At 43.8% G+C, this 20931-nt stretch overlaps 1 protein-coding gene across 5 annotated transcripts in view; it reads left to right on the top strand.

The window, feature by feature from the left end:
- Positions 1-20931, top strand: part of ERBB4 (erb-b2 receptor tyrosine kinase 4) — an 818250-nt gene that overhangs the window by 606277 nt on the left and 191042 nt on the right. For all 5 annotated transcript variants that reach the window (XM_060282309.1, XM_060282298.1, XM_060282293.1 and 2 more), the window contains exons 9-12: positions 5822-5948; positions 11912-11985; positions 13018-13108; positions 17578-17777. In XM_060282309.1, coding sequence (XP_060138292.1) covers positions 5822-5948; positions 11912-11985; positions 13018-13108; positions 17578-17777 — 492 coding nt within the window. The remainder of the gene's footprint in view (positions 1-5821; positions 5949-11911; positions 11986-13017; positions 13109-17577; positions 17778-20931) is intronic.

The raw sequence follows: 20931 nt of genomic DNA, 5'->3' as shown, positions 1-20931 counted from the left end.
GACAGAGACAGTCAAGTTGTGCCCAGGCAAGGACAGAGACAGTCAAACTCTGGTTGAGTTCCAGAGAAAGAGTTTTAATCTCTAATTAGAGAGACTCCTGATGACAAGAGTAAAGAAACACAAATTGCAAAGCTTCTTATACACTTCTTTGGGCTCCTTTCCCCCTCCTTTCTATAAATGTGCGCACGCACTCTGTCCGGTCCTTGTGCACAGACACATGCTGACTCAGGCAACCTTGAGTGCATAGACACAAAGGCAAAGATCAGAAACATCGAGGCAAAGGCAGGGGTAACATAAACAGGGCTATAGGGGACAATGGTGATTTGCGCATCTTCCCCCCTTCTTCACATCATCTATGTGTATTGTCAATTACTGTCGAATTCATATCTCTGGCTGGCCCCCGGTGCCCTTGGGTAAGTTCCGTGTCTTCGGCAGCTAACGCATCATTCCCTTTGATAAGAGGAATGTTTTCATTTTACAAGGCTGTTCTGTCTTCCTGTCAGTTCTATGCAATGCCTCCTTCTCAGGCTTACCCTTGGGGGGAAAAGAGCAAAGAGAGCAATTAGGGGGGTGGCTAAGCCATGCACTCAGGATTTTACAATGCAGACTATATGATCAGACTTAGCTCAATAACACAATTGGCAAATCTCTCCCTTCATACACAACAGCTCTTCCCAGTAGGTCTGGCCCAAGTGAGGCAGTTGTGAGAATTGAAGGACTTCCCACCACTCTCTAAGGTGTCTCCTCCCCCAGGTCTTTTCCCAGCAACCTGAGGCTGCTTGTCTTGTCTCTCTTTGCTCCTCCCTCTTCATGTTCTGGGAGACAAGATCTGCCCATCGCAGGAGGGCGAGAAATCCTGGCATCCTCATCAGCCTGACTCATCTCTGCCGCTTTGCTTCCCTCCTCTCCAGACTCAGATTCTGAGCTTGTTCTCTGCCCTAGCCTGTTCCTGCTCACTAAACCCTGTTGCCTCTTCTGCTTCCGACACCTCCTCCTCTCAGTCTGCTGGCTCTTCTCCCTCTGACCTCACATTTTCCAATCCCCTGGCTCTGAACCTTCTTCCCTTGGGGGCTCCCAGCCAGTGCCTCCCACCACTCCTGTGCATCCAGCCACCCCATAACTCACTTGTGGGTCCTGACCCACCTCTTGAAGATCAATAGGCTAGAACAGGGTTGGCTAATCTGCGTCCCTCTAATGTTGTGAACCACCCTGAGATCTAGGGTGGTATACAAATTGAATAAGTAAATAAATAAGGTTGTCAAAACAGCTTCAATCATCACTGACCATTGGCTGGGCTGTGACTGGTGGGAGCCCAACAAAATATGTAAGGCTACAGTTAGGGACGCAGGTGGTGCTGTAGTCTAAACCACAGAGCCTAGGGCTTGCCGATCAGAAGGTCGGTGGCGGTTTGAATCCCCGCGACAGGGTGAGCTCTCATTGCTCGGTCCCAGCTCCTGCCAACCTAGCAGTTCAAAAGCACATCAAAGTGCAAGTAGATAAAGAGGTACTGCTCCAGCGGGAAGGTAAACAGAGTTTCCATGCGCTGCTCTTGTTCACCAGAAGTGGCTTAGTCATGCTAGTCACATGACCCGGAAAAACGGTCTGCGGACAAACGCTGGCTCCCTCAACCTGTAAAGCGAGATGAGCGCCGCAACCCCAGAGTCGCCCGCAACTGGACTTAACGGCCAGGGGTCCTTACAGTTAGCTACCCAAGAGTTGGAGGATACAACCCTGCCCACGCAGAGGAATATAACCAGAGAGCTCTTCTATCCTTAGAGTACGGGTGTCAGAATACAACTGGGCATAATAGCAACCCGGGGATTTTCTTGTTTCCAACAAAATGGTGGTGCGGAGGGGATGTAAAATGCAGCACAGGTGAGTGAATTGAAAATAACAATAACAATAACAACAACAACAACAACAACAACAACAACAACAACAATAATAATAATAATAATTTATTTATACCCCGCCCACCTGGCTGGGTCCCCCCCTCCACTCTGGAAGGCTTCCAACACACATTAAAATACATTAAAATATCACAGATTAAAAACTCCCCTAAACAGGGCTGCCTTTAGGTATTTTCTAAATGTCAGGTACGGTAGTTGTTTATCTATCTGACCTCTGATGGGAGGGCATTCCACAGGGTGGGTGCCACTACCAAGAAGGCCTTCTGCCCGGTTCCCTGTAGCTTTGCTTCTCGCAACGGGGGAACCGCCAGAAGGCCCTCAGTGCTGGATCTCAGTGTCCGGGCAGAACGATGGTGGTGGAGACGCTCCTTCAGGTATACTGGACCGAGGCCGTTTAGGGCTTTAAAGTCAGCACCAACACTTTGAATTGTGCTCGGAAACGTGCTGGGAGCCAATGTAGATCTCTCAGGACTGGTGTTATGTGGTCCCGGCGGCCGCTCCCATGCACCAGTCTGGCTGCTGCATTCCGGATTAATTGCAATTTCCAGGTCACCTTCAAAGGTAGCCCCACATAGAGTGCATTGCAGTAGTCCAAGCGGGAGATAACCAGAGCATGCACTACTCTGGTGAGACAGTCTGCGAGCGAATCTTCCCTCCGTCTGCAGCCTCCCACCATAAATTGCTATTTTTAGCCATTTTCACCCCAGCAGGGATTACTTCCAGTTTAGGAGTACAACTTTAGGGGGGGGATATTTTTAAAACTAGGCTTTAGGGGTGAAGGGAGGTTGCTCGCTGATGGAGATTGTTCATCTCAACCTTCTCCCAAGCTGTGCTTTAAATTGCTCCCCATTCAGAAACTTCATAGAAATTTGGCAGCAGATTTGTTTGGCCCTCAAGTCTAAGACGCCTGAAGCTCCCCAATACAACCCATTAGAACACCTGTACATAATTTTGAAGGTCTAAAAGTCACAGATGTCAGACTGGCTTCCTACAGAACTAGTAAATACCCTGTTGAAATTGTGTTAGCTTCCTGGGATTTTAAGCCCCTGCAATACAGTTCCCATATATGTAAAGTGTCATTGATTCAGGGTGCTTGTTTCAAACCCTAACAGTTGGGGATTTATTGAACGGTGTTAATCCATCTTCATTTACCTACTTCCTGAACTGAGATATGGAACTGAATGAGATAACAAATGTTATCTACTCCAAGCTTTAGCAAGAAGACAGACTATATACCCATATCCATGTAATAAAATCATTTCTTTTTAGACATCCACACAACATTAAGCTGTGTTAGCTCTCATGTAAGGAATATGCCTATTTTAGTCTAGTTTTATGTCTTCCATGGTAAAATACAGCCGAGGAAAACCCAATTGTGGAGGTTAAAGAAATGTGCAGGCTTTCAATAGGAGCCTCAGATTCGTTTTTGTTTTTTTTAAAAAAAGGACTTCTGGTATCAGCCTGCACTCAAATGTATCATAATCCTTACTGGAATAGATCATTTCTAATATTTAGCTTGAGGACCTTAAAAACCTTTTATAGCCATATTTCTTTGACCCACTTCTCACCCAGGTGGCAGAGCTATATCTGGGCTAAAGTACTTAGAGACTGCAGGTGGGATCTTGCATAGATGAATGTTCCCAATTAAAATGCCATGGCTATACAAAAAGAACTACAGTATTGAGGGGAATGCTATATAGGAGGAACATAAGAAGCTGCTTTATACGGATTCACATCAGTGGTTTGTATGGCCCAGTGGGGCCTCCTCAGCTCAGGAGAGGTCTTATCCAACCCTGGTGCCTGAAAGCCCGGTATTTTCTGCATGCTAAGTATGCAATCTACACCTGTCCTCTCCCTTTTGCTAAGATTCCTCTCCTTGGTGTGTAATTTTCTATGGGAATATCTTGGTATGGAGGAATTATATAAGCCCTACTTGTAGATACAAGCAGCACAGCCCAGATGCACCCGAGGGAGAACTTGGTCCCATTTATTAGTGGTTGTCATGTTTGGCTTTTCTGACCTAGGTACTGTGGAACAGGAAGGTGTCCTGAGACTCAGGTACTTCCTCCGCAGCAGTATCCAGGGGCAAATAATTCCTTTTTCATGCAACAGAGGAGAAAGTTGAAGAGTGCAAGATTCATAATGTATCTTTAAACATGTAGACTCTAGTGACAGCAACTGTACCTTGGCAGTTTGCCTTCGCAGCATCTAGCTTGTCTACAGAACTACAATGGGTGATGTCTAACTATGGCATACTCGAGATCGACCCATTGATGCCAATGGACAGGTAACAGAAGCCCATTCAGGGTCTGCTCTGAGCATGACAGGATTCAACAAAGCTGTTGCATGTAGAATGAGGTCTGCTTGCACAGTGGGACTTTCCCCCTCTCTTCCCCCTGTGGGAAACCTTTCACCCACTAAATCTGTTTTGGAGGGTTGTAGGGCAACCCAGAACAGGTTTAGGGGGCTTGGGGGAACTGCACAGCAGAGGAGAAGGGGGCCAATAGGCAGAAGTGATGGGACCTTTAGTCCACCATGTCTGAAGGGCACCTTGTTTGTAGACTGTATATGTGTAACCACACTCACCACATTATATGTGAACAGGGTAGGTGTGTCACATCTGCCTGCGACATCTGGTTAGGCTCATGTGAACACAGACAAATGTGCACAGACCTAGGTTAGACATGCACACAGGCATCGGCTACCCTGCATTCAACCAATCCAAGTGGCTTTAAAATAATTTTTAACTTTTGTGGCCTAACACTTTTCTATACAGACACACATATTTAGATCTCCAATGTAACAAAATGGATTTGAGCATCATAGCTGATCACATGGCTGCTGCTGGACTTGTCACAACGAACCATTGTAGTTTTATTCTAGGTAAGAGGCATCTTTCCGGAACAATTTTATAAAGAAATGTTTGAGGCAAGGGGCAGTTCTTTAGTTGGTTCACCTTAGCCTTTGTAAAGCAGAGAAACAGAAACAGAAAAGTAAGTTGTAAACCATGCTAAGAAGTAGGACAAATTAATATTAACCAGGTCCCATTGCCTAGGCTTCAGTTCCTTCCTTTGTAGAGGTTGCTATCACTGCATTTGAACATCAGATCAGCCTCTTAGCACTGCTGAAAACCCCCCAGAAAAAAACCAAAACATTTCCTTGAAACACACACTCCATATGTACAGAACACAGACACTTCAGCAGTTTTTTTAATAAATAAATAAATAAATAAATAAATGGCTTGTTAGGCTACCCTAAGTATTCTAGCACCCTGTGGCCTTATGCCTTCATGAGCTTCAAGAGTTCCAAGAGTGAAATATGTAGGACTCAAATGGAAATTTCTGAAACATCTGAAATTAAAATGCAACCACAAGAAAGGGAGATACTTGTCACAATCTGGGGAAATAGATGGCTTTAGAGGCCTGTGATTTCATCAGCATATGAAGTTTAGTCATCCCTATCTCCTTGGCTTCTCAGAACACAAATCCCTTTCCTATCTTTTCCCCTTTCTCACCACCTGCAGCACTATATGTCTCCCTGCCCTTTGTCCTTGCATGAGGGATTTCCCAGCCTGCTTCCACATGGCCTTTCAGCTCCTCTACAATGTTATCTTTAACTACGTCTCATATATAATCTGCTGTCCATAGATCTATGGGAGGGTTTTCTTTCCACTTGAACCTGTAGCTTCATAGAGTGTCAACATTCTATGACTGATCCTGGCTCCTCAGTCTGAGGTGGACAGACTCTACTTGCTCTCAGCCCAATTCCTGGAAAACAGGATTAATTACCCTTCCCCACTGCCTCATTAATTTTAAGCCAGCACAAGCACAAAGGCGTAATGCACTAAGTGATTTACAAGGTATCCAAATATATGAATGCATATTTTTTTACAAAGTTGTTTATTTTTACAGCATGTGATGGCATAGGTACAGGAAGTTTGATGTACGCCCAAACAGTAGACTCCAGCAACATTGACAAATTTGTCAACTGTACCAAGATCAATGGGAACCTGATCTTCCTTGTCACTGGGATTCATGGGTGAGTGCAAATAATTATAACATGGTGCATCTTAGTAACAGACCCAACTAGTTTGTTCATTTTCTTTCTTTCTTTCTTTCTTTCTTTCTTTCTTTCTTTCTTTCTTTCTTTCTTTCTTTCTTTCTTTCTTTCTTTCTTTCTTTCTTTCTTGGTTCCTAAATGTTGGGATGGACTATCAGGCCAGCATTGCTTCTTCTGAGAATTGTATGAGATGGAGCTGTGTATTATGCTCTTTCCAGCTTGGCCCATATTTTCTGGTCTAAATGGGCCTTTTGACTTCTAGGTAGTGGGATTGAAATCCAAGTTCTGCCCATTGCAAGCACAGCCTTTGCCTTTCTGGCTGTAGAATTTGATAAACCTGACCAAGACTGCTGAGGCACACTGTGAGCCCATTTTGAATGAATGAATGCTGGGGTGGAAAACTCATTGACCAGTCTCAGAGAAGATAAAGGGGCTTGTAGAGGGCATGCAAGGACTTACAATAACTTATTGCCCTTTTAAGTTCTTGCCTTTCTTGCATGCTGCATTATGAACAAAAGAAACGTTTGGAGCATCAGTGCAAGTTCCACCTGTTTTCATCTCTCTGGACTCATCCAGACTTGCACTTACTCCAGGCATCTCCAAACTTCGGCCCTCCAGATGTTTTGAACTACAATTCCCATCACCCCTGACCACTGGTCCTGTTAGCTAGGGATCATGGGAGTTGTAGGCCAAAACATCTGGAGGGCCGCAGTTTGGGGATGCCTGACTTACTCCATACTTAGAAAGCACTAGTTCAAGCAGTTGTGCCCTTGCCCCTCTGTTTTCCCTTGGAAAATCTGTACATTAGCAACAAACTGGAGAAAACTCGATTGAAGACTCTGATTCAGTGGTCAAGGTCGGGTTTCCTCGGAAGAAAGTGGCGGGGCAAGGGCATGTCTGGAGGAGCCCTCTGTTCCTTTGCTCTGGCCTGTCATCTAGGGATGCTTCTGAATATTTCCCCATCCAAATTACTTTCCAGATTTTTGAGGTTCCAGATTACCTAAACTTGTTTCCAGAGTAGCATTGCACTAAAAAATTATCATTTTTAATATTGATTTGATTTTCTGATTTTTTTTTTCTTCAGACCACTGGGGCATGTGAAGTTTGCTTCAGTTTTCAGTTTTTGCCCTCCCCCTTCTTATACTTTACCAACGTGCATCAGCGCCCATGTGCATTGATTACATCAGTGAGCAAAAAGGAATCTTATTTTAATCATGTGATCACAAAATGATGCCTTTTTGTGCTGATTTAATCAGTGTGGATATGCACTACTGTGCATTGATACCATGTAAGTAGAGAATGTGTGGTGGGTGCAAACTGCATCCAATTGTACATGGCCTGATCTGAAATTAATTTTAGGAATTAACTGAGTTGAATTTTAAGGCAGATGGGTGGAAAACATTGTGGAGCCATTTCAACAAAATAAGTGTAACACTCTTGCAAGCAACAGATCTCCTACCTGCAGCCTTTCTTATTGTGTTCAAAATGTCATGTGCCCCCCATCTCCTGAAAGAGCAACACTCCTAATATACTGCCAGCATCACATTAAAACAATAGTTTAAATCATATGTTTTAGAGGGGATTAAAATTATTTAAATTGGGCCTTTAAAAATATTATTGTTACATAGTTTATGTACAGTCTTGAAGTTATAAGGAAAGTGCACTCATCTCACAATATAACTGAACTGCACATTATAAAAAGTTGACAGTGTAAAATGGTAAGCTGGAATATATATTAGCTGTTCATAATGTTAATTTAGAGTATTTTAACATATTTTTGCGTTCAGGATTAATTCTGTTATTCAACATTCAAATAATAGGAGACCTTCTAGTATGCTTGGCAGGGGGTTGGACTGGATGGCCCTTGTGGTCTCTTCCAACTCTATGATTCTATGATAATAATATTAGGGACTCACTTAATAGCTAATGTTAAAAAAAATCTCAATATATATTTAAACTTATTAAATGGAAAGCAGCCTTGAAACATTAGGACAGGCATCCTCAAACTTCAGCCCTCCAGATCATCCTTGACCACTTGTCCTGTTAGCTAGGGATCATGGGAGTTGTAGGCCAAAAAAATCTAGAGGGCCGCAGTTTGGGGATGCCTGCATTAGGAGGCTGCTTTATGCCAGGTCAAACTATTTGCCCATCTAACCCAAATTGTTTATGCTAATTGGAAGTGGTTCCCCCTGCTCTCAAAGAGAGGCCTTTCACATCACTATAACACAGAATAATGTGAATGATGTACTGTACCACGAATTAATTTTCCTGCACTTCTTTGTAAGAAGAGTCACCACCAAGGCTTTTTTTCAGCCAGAACTTGCCGGAACTCAGTTCTGGCCCATCTCAGATGGGCGCCATTGCCATTTTAAGAGAACAAGGGAGGTGTTTCTAGAAAAATAGCACTGGTCACAACCATAATCTACTAACTCATTCATTGGACATGGAGTTTCCCTCAGGATAGCAGAACATGCCTCTAACTCCAAGGATATGTACAAATTTCTATCTTCAGTATCAAAAGTATATAATATACATGGACAAAGTTAGCATATATCATGCTTCAAAGCTCCTTTCATGCCACTAATTCCAAGGTGCTCCATCAACTACTGTCAGGTTTTAGGATTATTAGATTTGGAGCAGGGATTATCATTCTTGGTTGATTCCATAAACTTGTTCAGGGTGCTCATTTGGGTTCTTGGGTGGTTGCACACAACGTTTGTAAAGCAGAGATATTAAAAGTTGTAAAAGGTCCCGCAAGCTGAGTCACTGCTGCATGCTGGGACAGAGTGGGATAGGAGGGAGGCAGTGGCAAGGTCAGATCTGTGCAAATCCAGTGTTTCTGCCAATTTGGTAATTCTGGGGCTATTATTTAATACAGTAATATATCTGATCACTGCAGTTAACTCCTGCCAACCTAGCAGTTTGAAAGCACGTCAAAGTGCAAGTAGATAAATAGGTACTGCTAGAGCGGGAAGGTAAACGGCGTTTCCGTGTGCTGCTCTGGTTCGCCAGAAGCAGCTTTGTCATGCTGGCCACATGACCTGGAAGCTGTACGCCGGCTCCCTCGGCCAATAACACGAGATGAGCGCCGCAACCCCAGAGTTGGTCACGACTGGGCCTAATGGTCAGGGGTCCCTTTACCTTTACCTTTATGTAAACTTTACTGGTGCTGCTATAGGTTATCACTCAAGTTTTTGTCATTTGTTGGTTTGCAGTGCTAACCAACCCAACCCAACCCAACCTTACTTATTGTTTGAACTTCATAACATACTGGCAAACTTTGGTTTAGGTTAAGGATGAGCAGATGTACCATTATTTTCTTGTTCTGTGGGTCCACTCTGCTCCATGCTGCACTCCTTGAGTTCTGTTTAACTAGGAAAAGTCTAAAATTCTGGAACTGGGAGTTGCACAGTTTAACCACAACATCCAGGCTCTTTTGTTCTCCCTTTCTGTTGCCGATGCAAATGGGCATATTGAAAGGACAGAATAAAAATCAACCTTGTATGCATAATTGCATCAATATTCTTTTGTGCTGTGCTTTATGCTGTATACTGGGGGTACCTCACTAGGAAATATTGAATCAACTGTACCTAAAGGCAAATCAATGTTTTCTTGTTGAGGCATTATATCTAGGTGGAGAACCTACACACTGTTAATGTAAAGGAGTGAAAAGGCAGGAAAGAAATATAGCACCTATGCATGGTGCTCTGAATGGAACAGTATATGTTTCCTAGAGCATCAGTTCCACTTTCAGAACAAGACCAGGTAATCTGAAACTCTGAAAGTTATGCAGTTATTCATCTGAAGTGAATTTGACAGGCACCCTTAGCTTAAAGCTACTTTCATATTTCATCTGCTCACCAGCAGCACCATTCTGCTTATGGTACACTGTTCTCCTGTGGCAAAGTAACAACGGCAAATACAGTGTGGAAATTAAGAAATCACATCAAGCCGTTCTTAGCAGAAGCCATCTCTTGTAATCCCGCTTCAAACTGTGGTTTCCAAGCCTGGTTTGCAGGATTTGTGAGTTCAGACATCACAGCAAAACACGATTTGAGACACTCTGTCATGCCGTGCCTTTACTAAAGACGTGCACACAGGTTTGAACTTTTCATGCCTCGCCTTGAAGCAGACCCCCCGCCTTTCCGTTGGCAGTCCTTTCTTGGGAGCTTCACACTGAGCAAAAAGTGTAATTAAAAACGATAATCCTGGATAAATCCTGGTTGCATGAAACAGATTGTAAGCCATGGTGGGGGGTGAGGGAGGCCTAAACCACAAGAATTAATTGTATAATATTTGGCTAATCCTTTGGGCTTTCTTTGAATATTCCATTTCCCTCCTGCTAACCTCACTATAAAGCGTAAATGTAAAACTGAGTCCATAAGTCCTGTCGGCAAGCCTTGTCCAACTGTTTCCTATACTCTTTCTGGACTTCTGAAGGGCAGAAAAAGAGTTGCCTACTATGTGCCCCTCACAGTCTTCCGAGTGTTTTATTATTATTATTATTTCTATAATCACAGGCTTGTACAAGAAAAGTAAAGCCTGACTCTAAAGGATAATAAAAGTCAATTATATGCATAGTTTTCTGTGAAGGCTTCCCCACCCCAAAAATAGATGTGCACTTTTCACAGGATGCTTTTGCTTGTCTTATTTATTTATTTATTTCAGGGTGTCCTACATTAATTGGCACATGAGTGTTTGGCTTTTAATACTGGCTGTGTCAAATCAGTTCAAAATTTACTGTAAAGGAGGCCCAAGTCCTGCTCTCAAAACAAACCACACCTTAATCGCTAAGAGGGAGAACTGTTGCAGTGTAGTGGCCAAGATTGTGAGTTGTAAGGAAAGAGAGAAGGATGCTTCTTCACATTCTTCTTTCCAGAAGGTGCACCACCAAGGCACCTTTCCTCCATTTTTGATTTTCCAATTTTGTCCTGGTGGTTTTTCTTCAAATTCTCTTGGGAAATAAGCCAAACTACAGTATTTCCAGGACTTATTCCAAGCTAATTGGAGTCTCCAGACTCCACACACAAGCCTTCTCCCTCTCTCAGCCATCCCTTTGCCTCCTTCCCCCTCCATACTGAGCCTCCATCCTGTCTCTTACCATCAGCCACCCCCATGTTCTCTTCCCTTGCTCCACCATACATGAATAAGTGTGGAGAAGGAATTGGGTAGGGCCTCAGAGGAAGTGTGTACGTGACTAGGTCATTTGGCCAAATAACAGCCAGAAAACGTGTACAGTGGTACCTCGGTTTATGAACACAATTGGTTCCGGAAGTCTGTTCATAAACTGAAGCGTTCATAAACTGAAGCGAACTTTCTCATTGAAAGTAATGGAAAGTGGATTAATCCGTTCCAGACGGGTCCGTGGAGTACTCAACCTGAAGCGTACTTAACCCGAAGCATGGGTGTAATTGGTTCTGGAATCTGTTCATAAACTGAAGCATTCATAAACTGAAGCGAACTTTCCCATTGAAAGTAATGGAAAGTGAATTAATCTGTTCCAGATGGGTCCGCGGCGTTCGTAAACCGAAAATTCGTAAAACGAGGTGTTCATAAACCGAGGTTCCACTGTATATTGAAATGACCTACAATATTAGTGGTTCCTCCAAAATGACAGTCAAGTCACGGTCTCTGTGATCCATCCGTTGGAGCTCTAAGCCAGTGTTTCCCAACCTTGTGCCTCCAGATGTTTCCGGACTACAATTCCCATCATTCCTGACCACTGGTCTTGCTAGCTAGGGATGATGGGAGTTGTAGTCCAAAAACATCTGGAGGCACAAGGTTGGGAAACACTGCTCTAAGCTCTGTTAGCAGTGCTCTCCTGAGCATCCTCTTCAGAAAGAAGAAAGGCAAAGTTGGTTTTCTACTCCCAGGATTTGGTGGGAATCCTTCACCATTCTTCCATATTCACATCTTGACAATGTGTCATTATTCTCTTCCAGGGACCCCTATCACACAATAGAAGCAATTGACCCTCAGAATTTAAATGTCTTTCAAACAGTGAGAGAGATAACAGGTAACCTACAATTATGATACTACATCATTTGTGTTTTCCATTTTTAAGAAAAGCTACTGTTTACATAAATGAGCTGAGGTAACAGTGTAGCATATGAAAAAGAGGTTCGTGGTGCAAATTTTACCTCAACCATAAATTTACAAGATGGCAGTGAATATTGTTGTAGTGATTGCTGTAAGTGAAGTGGATTGAATATTTTAAAACAGCATATAAATACAAATTATTATTGTCATCATCAACTGTGCTTTTAAACTGGCTACTGATCCACTGGTTTATCAAGGCAATGGGTGCTTCTCTTCCTTAAGACGGTTGTTTCAGTGACAAGATGCTCTATTTAAGTGCACATGGTAAAAGGCACAGGATGATGCCCTGTCAACTTGTGCTACTAAGGAACTCAGTGCAGCCGTGGGGCCAGCATCCAGACAGGAGTTCAGGAAACTTCTCCATGAAATGCCTTCCTCAGATGAAGCCCAGGGCATGGAGTGGTTGCCTCAGGCGGCAGATGCCAGAGGGCAGGTCACAGTGCCGAGATGTTAGAGGACAGAGCTCTGTGTGTTTTGTGGCCTGGTCTGAACTTCCTTAGCAAGGCAGTGGCTGAGGGTCACTGTCCAGTTGCCAGGGATGAAGGGGAGGTTCAAATGCCAGTTAGTTCACTTTCTGTACATGGAATAGGAGGGATGGGCACTATCTTTACCTCAGAAATCAAAATGGCCTATGAAAGCTTATTAGCCTTCAAAGCAGAGATTGGGGGACCTCTGGCCCTCCAGATTTTGCTGAACTACAGGTCCCATCATCCCTGACCATCGACTGATGGGGGTCAGAGTCCAGCAGCATCTGGACGACCACAGGTTCCTCATCCTGGGAGGGGGCATGTTGTTGTCACACAAGATGCCAGAGAACGTAGTATAAATTCCCAGACCAGGCAGGCATGGCCTTCCTTCCGCTCTTTTGCATGGTCAAATTTCAAGTCTGTAGTGAAGCTGTGGCTGCAGTGAGGACTTTCTGTAATATTTCTGGTTTTATCCTCTTTAGGGTTCCTGAATATACAATCATGGCCTGAAAACATGACCGATTTCAGTGTGTTTTCTAACCTAGTTACTATCGGTGGAAGAGCACTATACAGGTGGGCTAAGCTGCTTTGTTTTTCTTGACCTTTTCACTTTTAAAATCAATTTTCACAGACTGAGTTTATTAAAGAAATTTATCACAGAGCATGACGTTGGGGTCTGGATAATATCTTTGTCCCACCTCATACATAAGGTAAAGCTAAAGGGACCCCCATTAGGTCCAGTCGTGACCAACTCTGGGGTTGCGGCGCTCATCTTGAGTTATTGGCCGAGGGAGCCGGCGTACAGCTTCCAGGTCATGTGGCCAGCATGACTAAGCCGCTTCTGGCGAACCAGAGCAGCGCACAGAAACGCCGTTTACCTTCCTGCTGTAGTGGTACCTATTTATCTACTTGCACTTTGACATGCTTTCGAACTGCTAGGTTGGCAGGAGCAGGGACCGAGCAATGGGAGCTCACCCCGTGTCACAGGGATTCGAACCACCGACCTTCTGATTGGCAAGCCCAAGGCTCTATGGTTTAACCCACAGCGCCACATAAATACCCATAAATACCCATGCACGCCTATCTAAAACCCTGTTAAAATAGGGCCTATATACAACTGTACATGAGAAGTCCCCCTAGCTAAACTCTTGTGGTGTGTGTGGACATCAGTAAGCTCATGGCTCATGGTTTGTCCAGGAGAGCTAAACCAGGAGCATGAGTTCAGACACCACACTAAGCAGAACCATGGCTTAGCTCAGGGCAGGGCAGCGCAACACACCAGTGTCCGGGAAGGAGCAGAGTAGCTGCAGTCCCCTGTCTGAGAGCCAGCATGCACACATGTTCATTTTAAGCCACAGTCTAGTGCAGTATGATGCGTGAACCAATCTTTCATTGTTCTGATACGGAATTATTTTTTTGTCACAAAAAGTAAAAGGACACAAAAATGCCAGAGATCACAGTGTTGTTTGCACAGGCATTACAGAATATGAAATTTGTAATAACTTGCATGTTCCATTTTTAAGAAACATGTTCTGATGTGAAAGCTGATGCACAGGAAAAGTTCCTGTAGGGAGAGAGAACACCAAAACAGAATGGGCGTGAAACAATCTATCTGTGTAATATATACCATGGCCCACAGAGCAAAATGTAGTTAATCAGTCAAGGGGCTCTGTATGTGTTGTAAACAATGGCCAAAGCAGATTATAAATAACAGTGAAACCTTGAGATTTGAATTACAGTCTCATGCTGGCTTTTGTGGTATTGGTTTTCATCGAGAACAGCTGGAAAATAATTATCTTGGGTTTTTTTTTTAAGGTATCAAATAAATCTGCAGAGTACTGGTTTCTCATAAACTACTTTAGCTTCACAAACTTTTGACTCTCCACTTCAACAAAGTTATCTCCACTTCACAGTTGAGAATTTTTGCTTGATGCTACGAAAATGACTGGCTGCCAAGAAAATCATCATCATAAGCAAAGGAGCAGAGAATCTCTTTGGAATTAATAATTTTACTTTCATTTACACACATATGCTATGACTGTGGCTCTGGTGGTATAAAGCCCCCAAAGACCAAGAGAGTGAGGGTGCATGTCTCTTAAGATAATGATACATCACACACTTGGGCATTTTAGAAAGAAAGCAAGAGGGCAAAGGGAGGGTTCATGGAACACACAGATACCCAAACATCAAAAATGATCGCTCCCTATTCCATCACACCTGAATAAAGGTGGCAAGACAGAAAGTGGTTCTGCTTCAAGCTCTGTGGGGCCTTTCTGCTTAACATTTGCCTCAACAATGGTCAACACTGAAGCATTTGTAGGTTCCGGTTTCCGCCGGCAGGAATGGCGGACCTGTTTTCCATCTCTCTGACCTTCGTAAGGAATTTGGCGGTTGCTATGGGAGTAAATGGCAACCCCCTACCCTCTCCGGGGGTTACGGAGAGGGGCCGCTGGCCCGCGATGCCCCCAGACCCACTCCGACTGTTTTTGGAGTGGGGGGAGCTTGGGCTGAGCACTTACGAGGGCCAGGACTCCCGGACGCTAATCTGCATGGCGGGGATTTCCATGGTTAAAGAAGATAATTAGGCTTAAATCTATGGACATACTTCAGAAGGAGGGGAAGAAGCGCTGTTTACTGCTGAGAAATTTATGCTGCTGAGGGAGAGGAGTCAAAGGCTGTATTTCATCTGAAAGAAGGATTGATGGGGACGGAGCGATAAGGGAAGTGAGTTTTTTTTTATTTTTCTTCATATGAGTTACTTCGTACCTTCCCAGACGCGATGTCCTGGTTTGTTTGGAGTGAAAGAGAAGCAAAAGACTGTGTGAGTTGAACTTTATAAACTGTTGTTACTGAGCATATTTTTTAAAGATGTGGAGTTGCCGATGAGAAAAGCCCCCCTCTAGTTGGACGGAAGGAGTCCTGGACGCGTTCGGAGGATTTATGAGCTGTGACGCACTTTGAATTGGAGCAGCGACCTGAAGCTAAGTTCAGCTATAGGGCAAGGAGATCCATTAATTTACCAAGAGTCTATGGTTTGATGTTTGGGTCTTCTGCCTGGAAAAGCTGTAAATTTTATGAAGATCGTTAATCTACCCGGTTATGAGAGAAAACGAAAGTGTTTTGAGTTTTTTTAAGATGGCGCTGCTTCATGTTGACGCAACAGGGAGCTCCAGACCAAGAAGATTTATGGGGAGGCTGGACTGATTAACCCACACAGGAGAAAGAACATTTGTGAAACCTTGTTTGATATTTATCTCAGCAGCTGGGAAACAATCGGTTGAAAGTGGAAAACATCTATGTGACTATAAGGGAAAGATTCGGATTATTATGAACTTGGAGAGACGATTTGAACTTTAGAAAAAAGACGGCAGTGGACGGTTGCGAGGAATCCCCAATTTCTTGAAGCATGGGAATCCAAAAAAAAAATTCTTTTAGATGATTTGGCATAATATTCGGTTTGATTGATATATATGTGTATAATTTGAAATAACGAATGTGATATAATTGGTTTTAATTGGAAAATTAATAAAAATATATTTTAAAAAAAAAGAAGAAGAAGAAGCATTTGTAGTTATATGACTGGTTCACAGTCAGGACATAGTCAGAGCTCCAAGCATCAGTATTGGTGTCCACACGCTTGAGGTAGTCGATGCTTTTGTCTTCCTAGGCTCCACCATAACTAGCATTCTCTCTATCGACACTGAACTGGACAAGAGTATTGGCAAGTCAGCTATGGCAATGGCTTTCCTCCCCAAAAGGGTATGGGAGACTGTGATGCTAACTACCAATACCAAGATGAAGCCCTTGCTTGTTGAGCATGCTGCTTTATGGTAGGGAGACATGGGCAACTTATACCCACCAGGAGCGACACCTCAACACCTTCCACATGCGCTGTGTCAGAAAGATTTTGGGCATCACATGGCAGGATAGAGACTCAAACAAAGATGTGCTCTCCCAAGCCCACATTTCCAGCATGTTCACACTCCTGTCTCAGCAACGTCTATGCTGGCTTGGTCATGTCCACAGAATAGAAGATGGCAGGATCCCCAAGGACGTGCTCTACAAGGAGCTGGCTTCAGGCACCAGGCCTGTTGGCAGGCGAACTCTGTGTTACAAAGATGCCTGCAAACATGACAGGAAGGCTGGCAATGTTAACCCCGCCATGTGGAAGACGACCACAACACCTGGAGACAATCAGTCAGGTCATGTATCCACACCAGTGATCAGAAAAGGAATGGCCGCTGGGAAGAGAGCAGAAAGAAGAAATGGCATGGCGCATCTGCAACAGCACAACCAGGTGCCTTCCTCTGCCCCAGCTGCAACGAAACATGTCTCTCCCATATCGGCCACTACAGCCACAGCAGTTTGTCGCCAACAGTTTGTCTTCATCCCCAAAGGTGCACTCTTTGATTGTCCCCCAAGACAGATGGATGCCAACAATAGTCAGTTTGAGCCTTTTCTCTGTCCCAGTCATATGGGAAAAATATTCATTATGTGTACTAATAGTGAATGAGTACACTCTGCAGTTGGATCTCATCATGATTGGAGCGAGGGTTGCAGAGCCGCTCAACAAATTGCTCATCTACGCAATTCATTTCACAACATGATCACATTCCTATGCATTCCAAGAACATTTTTTTTAAAGCCGTCATTAATGCCCAAATGCATTGGCCTACTTTCCACTTTGGATAAACAAGTAATCATTCACCATGTTGTTCTCTCCAAAGCTATTATTTAGATGATGCGCTACCTGCCTTGCCTCAGACATCTGGACTGTTCTTTGCTCTGAACCTTTGAGCACCTGTGGCTTTGCGCACTGTATTAGCACTTGCTCTCTGCTTGTGGCACATTATACTCTGGATGGGTCAAAGCGTGGAGAGTAGGGGCTCAAATTAGATTACTTCCCCATCTTTTCCATTTCTGGCCCTTTGCTCGCATGCGATAGTTGTATCTAAGCAACAGAGCAAGTTCCCACAATATATGCGTGCCTCTATATATCTCTGTGTGCCTATTTACTATTCTGTTCTTGTTTCTTCCTCCAGTGGCCTTTCTTTGCTTATTCTCAAGCAGCAGGGAATTAGATCTCTACAGTTCCAGTCCCTGAAGCATATCAGTGCTGGCAACATCTACATAACAGACAATAGTAACTTGTGCTACTATCACACCATCAACTGGACCAGTCTCTTCAGCACTCCTAATCAAAAGACTGTGATCCACAGAAATAAGAAGGCTGAAAACTGCAGTAAGTATTATTCTCCTTATGTGCCAGTAAACATTAACACTGCATTTTTGAAGAATATGGATGCTTGTCTACCTGTACGGAAATAAACAAAACACCTATTGCTTTGGTAATGACACAGAAGCAAGCTTTTAATAGAAATAATTCATTTTTCCTCATTAGGAAACTAATTATTTGCTGTTTTATAGAAGAGGGCATAATGTTGAATGATTGCACCAATATTCAGCATTATTGTATAAGTAAAACTCAGGTTAGGGACGCGGGTGGCACTGTGGGTTAAACCACAGAGCCTAGGGCTTGCCGATCAGAAGGTTGGCGGTTCGAATCCCTGTGACGGGGTGAGCTCCCGTTGCTCAGTCCCAGCTCCTGCCAACCTAGCAGTTCGAAAGCACGTCAAAGTGCAAGTAGATAAATAGGTACTGCTACAGTGGGAAGGTAAACGGCGTTTCCGTGTGCTGCTCTGGTTCACCAGAAGCGGCTTAGTCATGCTGGCCACATGACCTGGAAGCTGTACGCCGGCTCCCTCGGCCAATAATGCGAGATGAGTGCCACAACCCCAGAGTCGGTCACGACTGGACCTAATGGTCAGAGGTCCCTTTACCTTTACCTTTAAAACTCAGATTAAAGGTGGCAGTCTGGTTCATTTCAATTTAAGCAAATATACTTGAGAATGCCACAGGAAAGCACTCCTTTTCCAAGCCAACAATCTTCACGAAGACCCATCATGGGATAACTGCACTTATATGAACGTGCTGCATGTACATTGCCTGTGACACCACAGACATGAGTATACTCATGGGCTATGGCTTTCAACATCATTGAGCCTTTCCCATTGTTCCTCATTGTCCTTGGACTTTACCCTCAACGTACCTTCTAATGTGGTTCTGCAAGTCAGGGCAGGGAGTCGGCTTAGTTGTTTTGAAGTCAAAGAAGGACTGGGTGTCTCTACATCAGGGGTCAGCAAACTTTTTCAGCAGAGGGCCGGTCCACTGTCCCTCAGACCTTGTGTGGGGCCGGACTATATTTTGAAAAATAATATGAACGAATTCCTATGCCCCACAAATAACCCAGAGATGCATTTTAAATAAAAGGACACATTCTACTCATGTAAAAACATGCTGATTCCCGTACTGTCTGTGGGCCAGATTTAGAAGGCGATTGGGCCGCATCCGGCCCCCGGGCCTTAGTTTGGGGACCCTGCTCTAGATGAATTATCTGTGAGTGTTGTGGGCAGGATTTAAAATTTGAATTTGGATTCAAAGATCTTTAATAGCGTTGTTCAATTAAACCCCTACTGCTTTATTTAAAAACACAAGTTTTCTCACTGGGATGGGTCGAATATTCCTGTGCCATTCACCCGAAAATGCTAGACAACATTTCTGCCAGGAGTTATTATGCTGCTAGCAGATGGTCCAACAGCAAAATGGGCTGTATCTTCTGGCAGATTATCCTCCTTTCTCCTTGTTGGACTTCCCATCTTCTCTTTGATCACTTCACCAACTCCCTGCCTCTTAGCCGCAATGGCCAGGCTGTGATTGCCTTGGTCAAAGGGCTGGGCATTTGGGGGCCAGGCTGAGAATGGACACTACCATGTTTAGAATTTGAATTCCAAGGTCCATGAGCTGGTTTAGGTAGACTGAGGCTCCTCGCATATGGCAGTCCATCGTGGACATCTGATTGACACCATGTTGGATCACATTCATTGAGCATTTTGGAACCCTCCATTAAATACAGAGATACAGTTGCTTCTTACATGAGTGAAAGAGCCACAAATGCTATGGTATTTCAAACTACATTTACTTAGTGCCTGCATTCAGATCTTCAAAGGAAAAAATGTGATTTGATGAAGATTTCATCTTATTGTTAGTGATTTCAAAGAAGCATCTGCAGTTTGAACAGCCTGAAAAAGGCAGCAGCATATGAAAGTCCTTTCTCACAAGCCTTTCTTTGAGAGTGTCAACAAGCATATAGATAGAGGTGATCCAGCTGACACAGTGTACCTAGACTTTCAAAAAGCTTTTGACAAAGTACCTCACCAAAGACTCTTGAGAAAGCTTAGCAGTCAAGGAACAAGAGGAGAGGTCCTCTTGTGAATCACGAGTTGGTTAAATTGTAAGAAGCAAAGAGTAGGAATAAATGGACAGTTCTCCCAATGCAGATGTATAGAAAGTGGAGTCCCCCAAGGATCAGTACTATGATTTTGAACTTCTTCACAAATGATCTAGAGTGAGCAGTGAGGTGGCCGCATTTGCTACTGATACTAAATTTTTCAGAGTCATTAAAGCAAAAAGAGATTGTGAAGAGCTTCAAAACGATATCTCCAAACTGAGTGGATGGGTGGTAAAATGGCTAGTGTAATTAAATCACAAAAGTAAAATGATGCATGTCGGCCAAAAAAATTATTAATTTCTCATATGTGCTTATGGGGTCTGAACTGGTAGTGACCGGCCAGGAATGCCTCAATGACCACCTCCCCCATATGAACCTACCCAGACCCTGAAATCATAATCAGAGGCCCTTCTTCCTGTGCCTCCTCTATGAGAGGTCTGGAGGATGGCAGCACAAGTACAGGCCTTTGCTACAGTGCCTTCCATGTGTGTGGTTTGTAGACCACAAGCTTCACCAGTGTGATGCAGCAGGAAAAACAACAACAACCCTAATGCTATTATCAGCTGCATGAACAGAAGTATAGTGTCCAGATCAAGGGAAGTAACAGTACCTCTCCATTCTTGCCTGGAGTACTGTGTCCAGTTCTGGGCACCACAATTTAAGAAGGATATTGACAAGCTGGAACATGTGCAGAGGAGGGTGACCAAGATGATCAAGGATCTGAAATGAGGGAGTTGGGGATATTTGGCCAGTGTGAGGAGGTTTGGCCTAGATGAGGGGAGATATGATAGCCATCATCAAATGTCTAAAGGGCTGTCACATAGAAGATGAAGCAAGCTTGTTTTCTCCTGCTGTGGAGGCTAGGACCCAAACCAATGGCTTCAAGTTACAAGAAAGGAGAGAAATATCAGGAAGAACTGACAGTAAGAGCTGTTCAACAGTGGAACGGACTCCCTCAGGAGGTTGTGGACTCTCCTTCCTTGGAGGTTTTTAAACAGAGGTTGGATGGTCATCTGTCATGGATACTTTAGTTGAGATACCTGCATAG

This window comes from Zootoca vivipara, chromosome 1 (assembly GCF_963506605.1).
Source record: "Zootoca vivipara chromosome 1, rZooViv1.1, whole genome shotgun sequence".
Lineage (NCBI taxonomy): Eukaryota > Metazoa > Chordata > Lepidosauria > Squamata > Lacertidae > Zootoca > Zootoca vivipara.
Note: the sequence above shows the minus strand (reverse complement) of the source record. Positions and strands in the feature narration are given on the sequence as shown.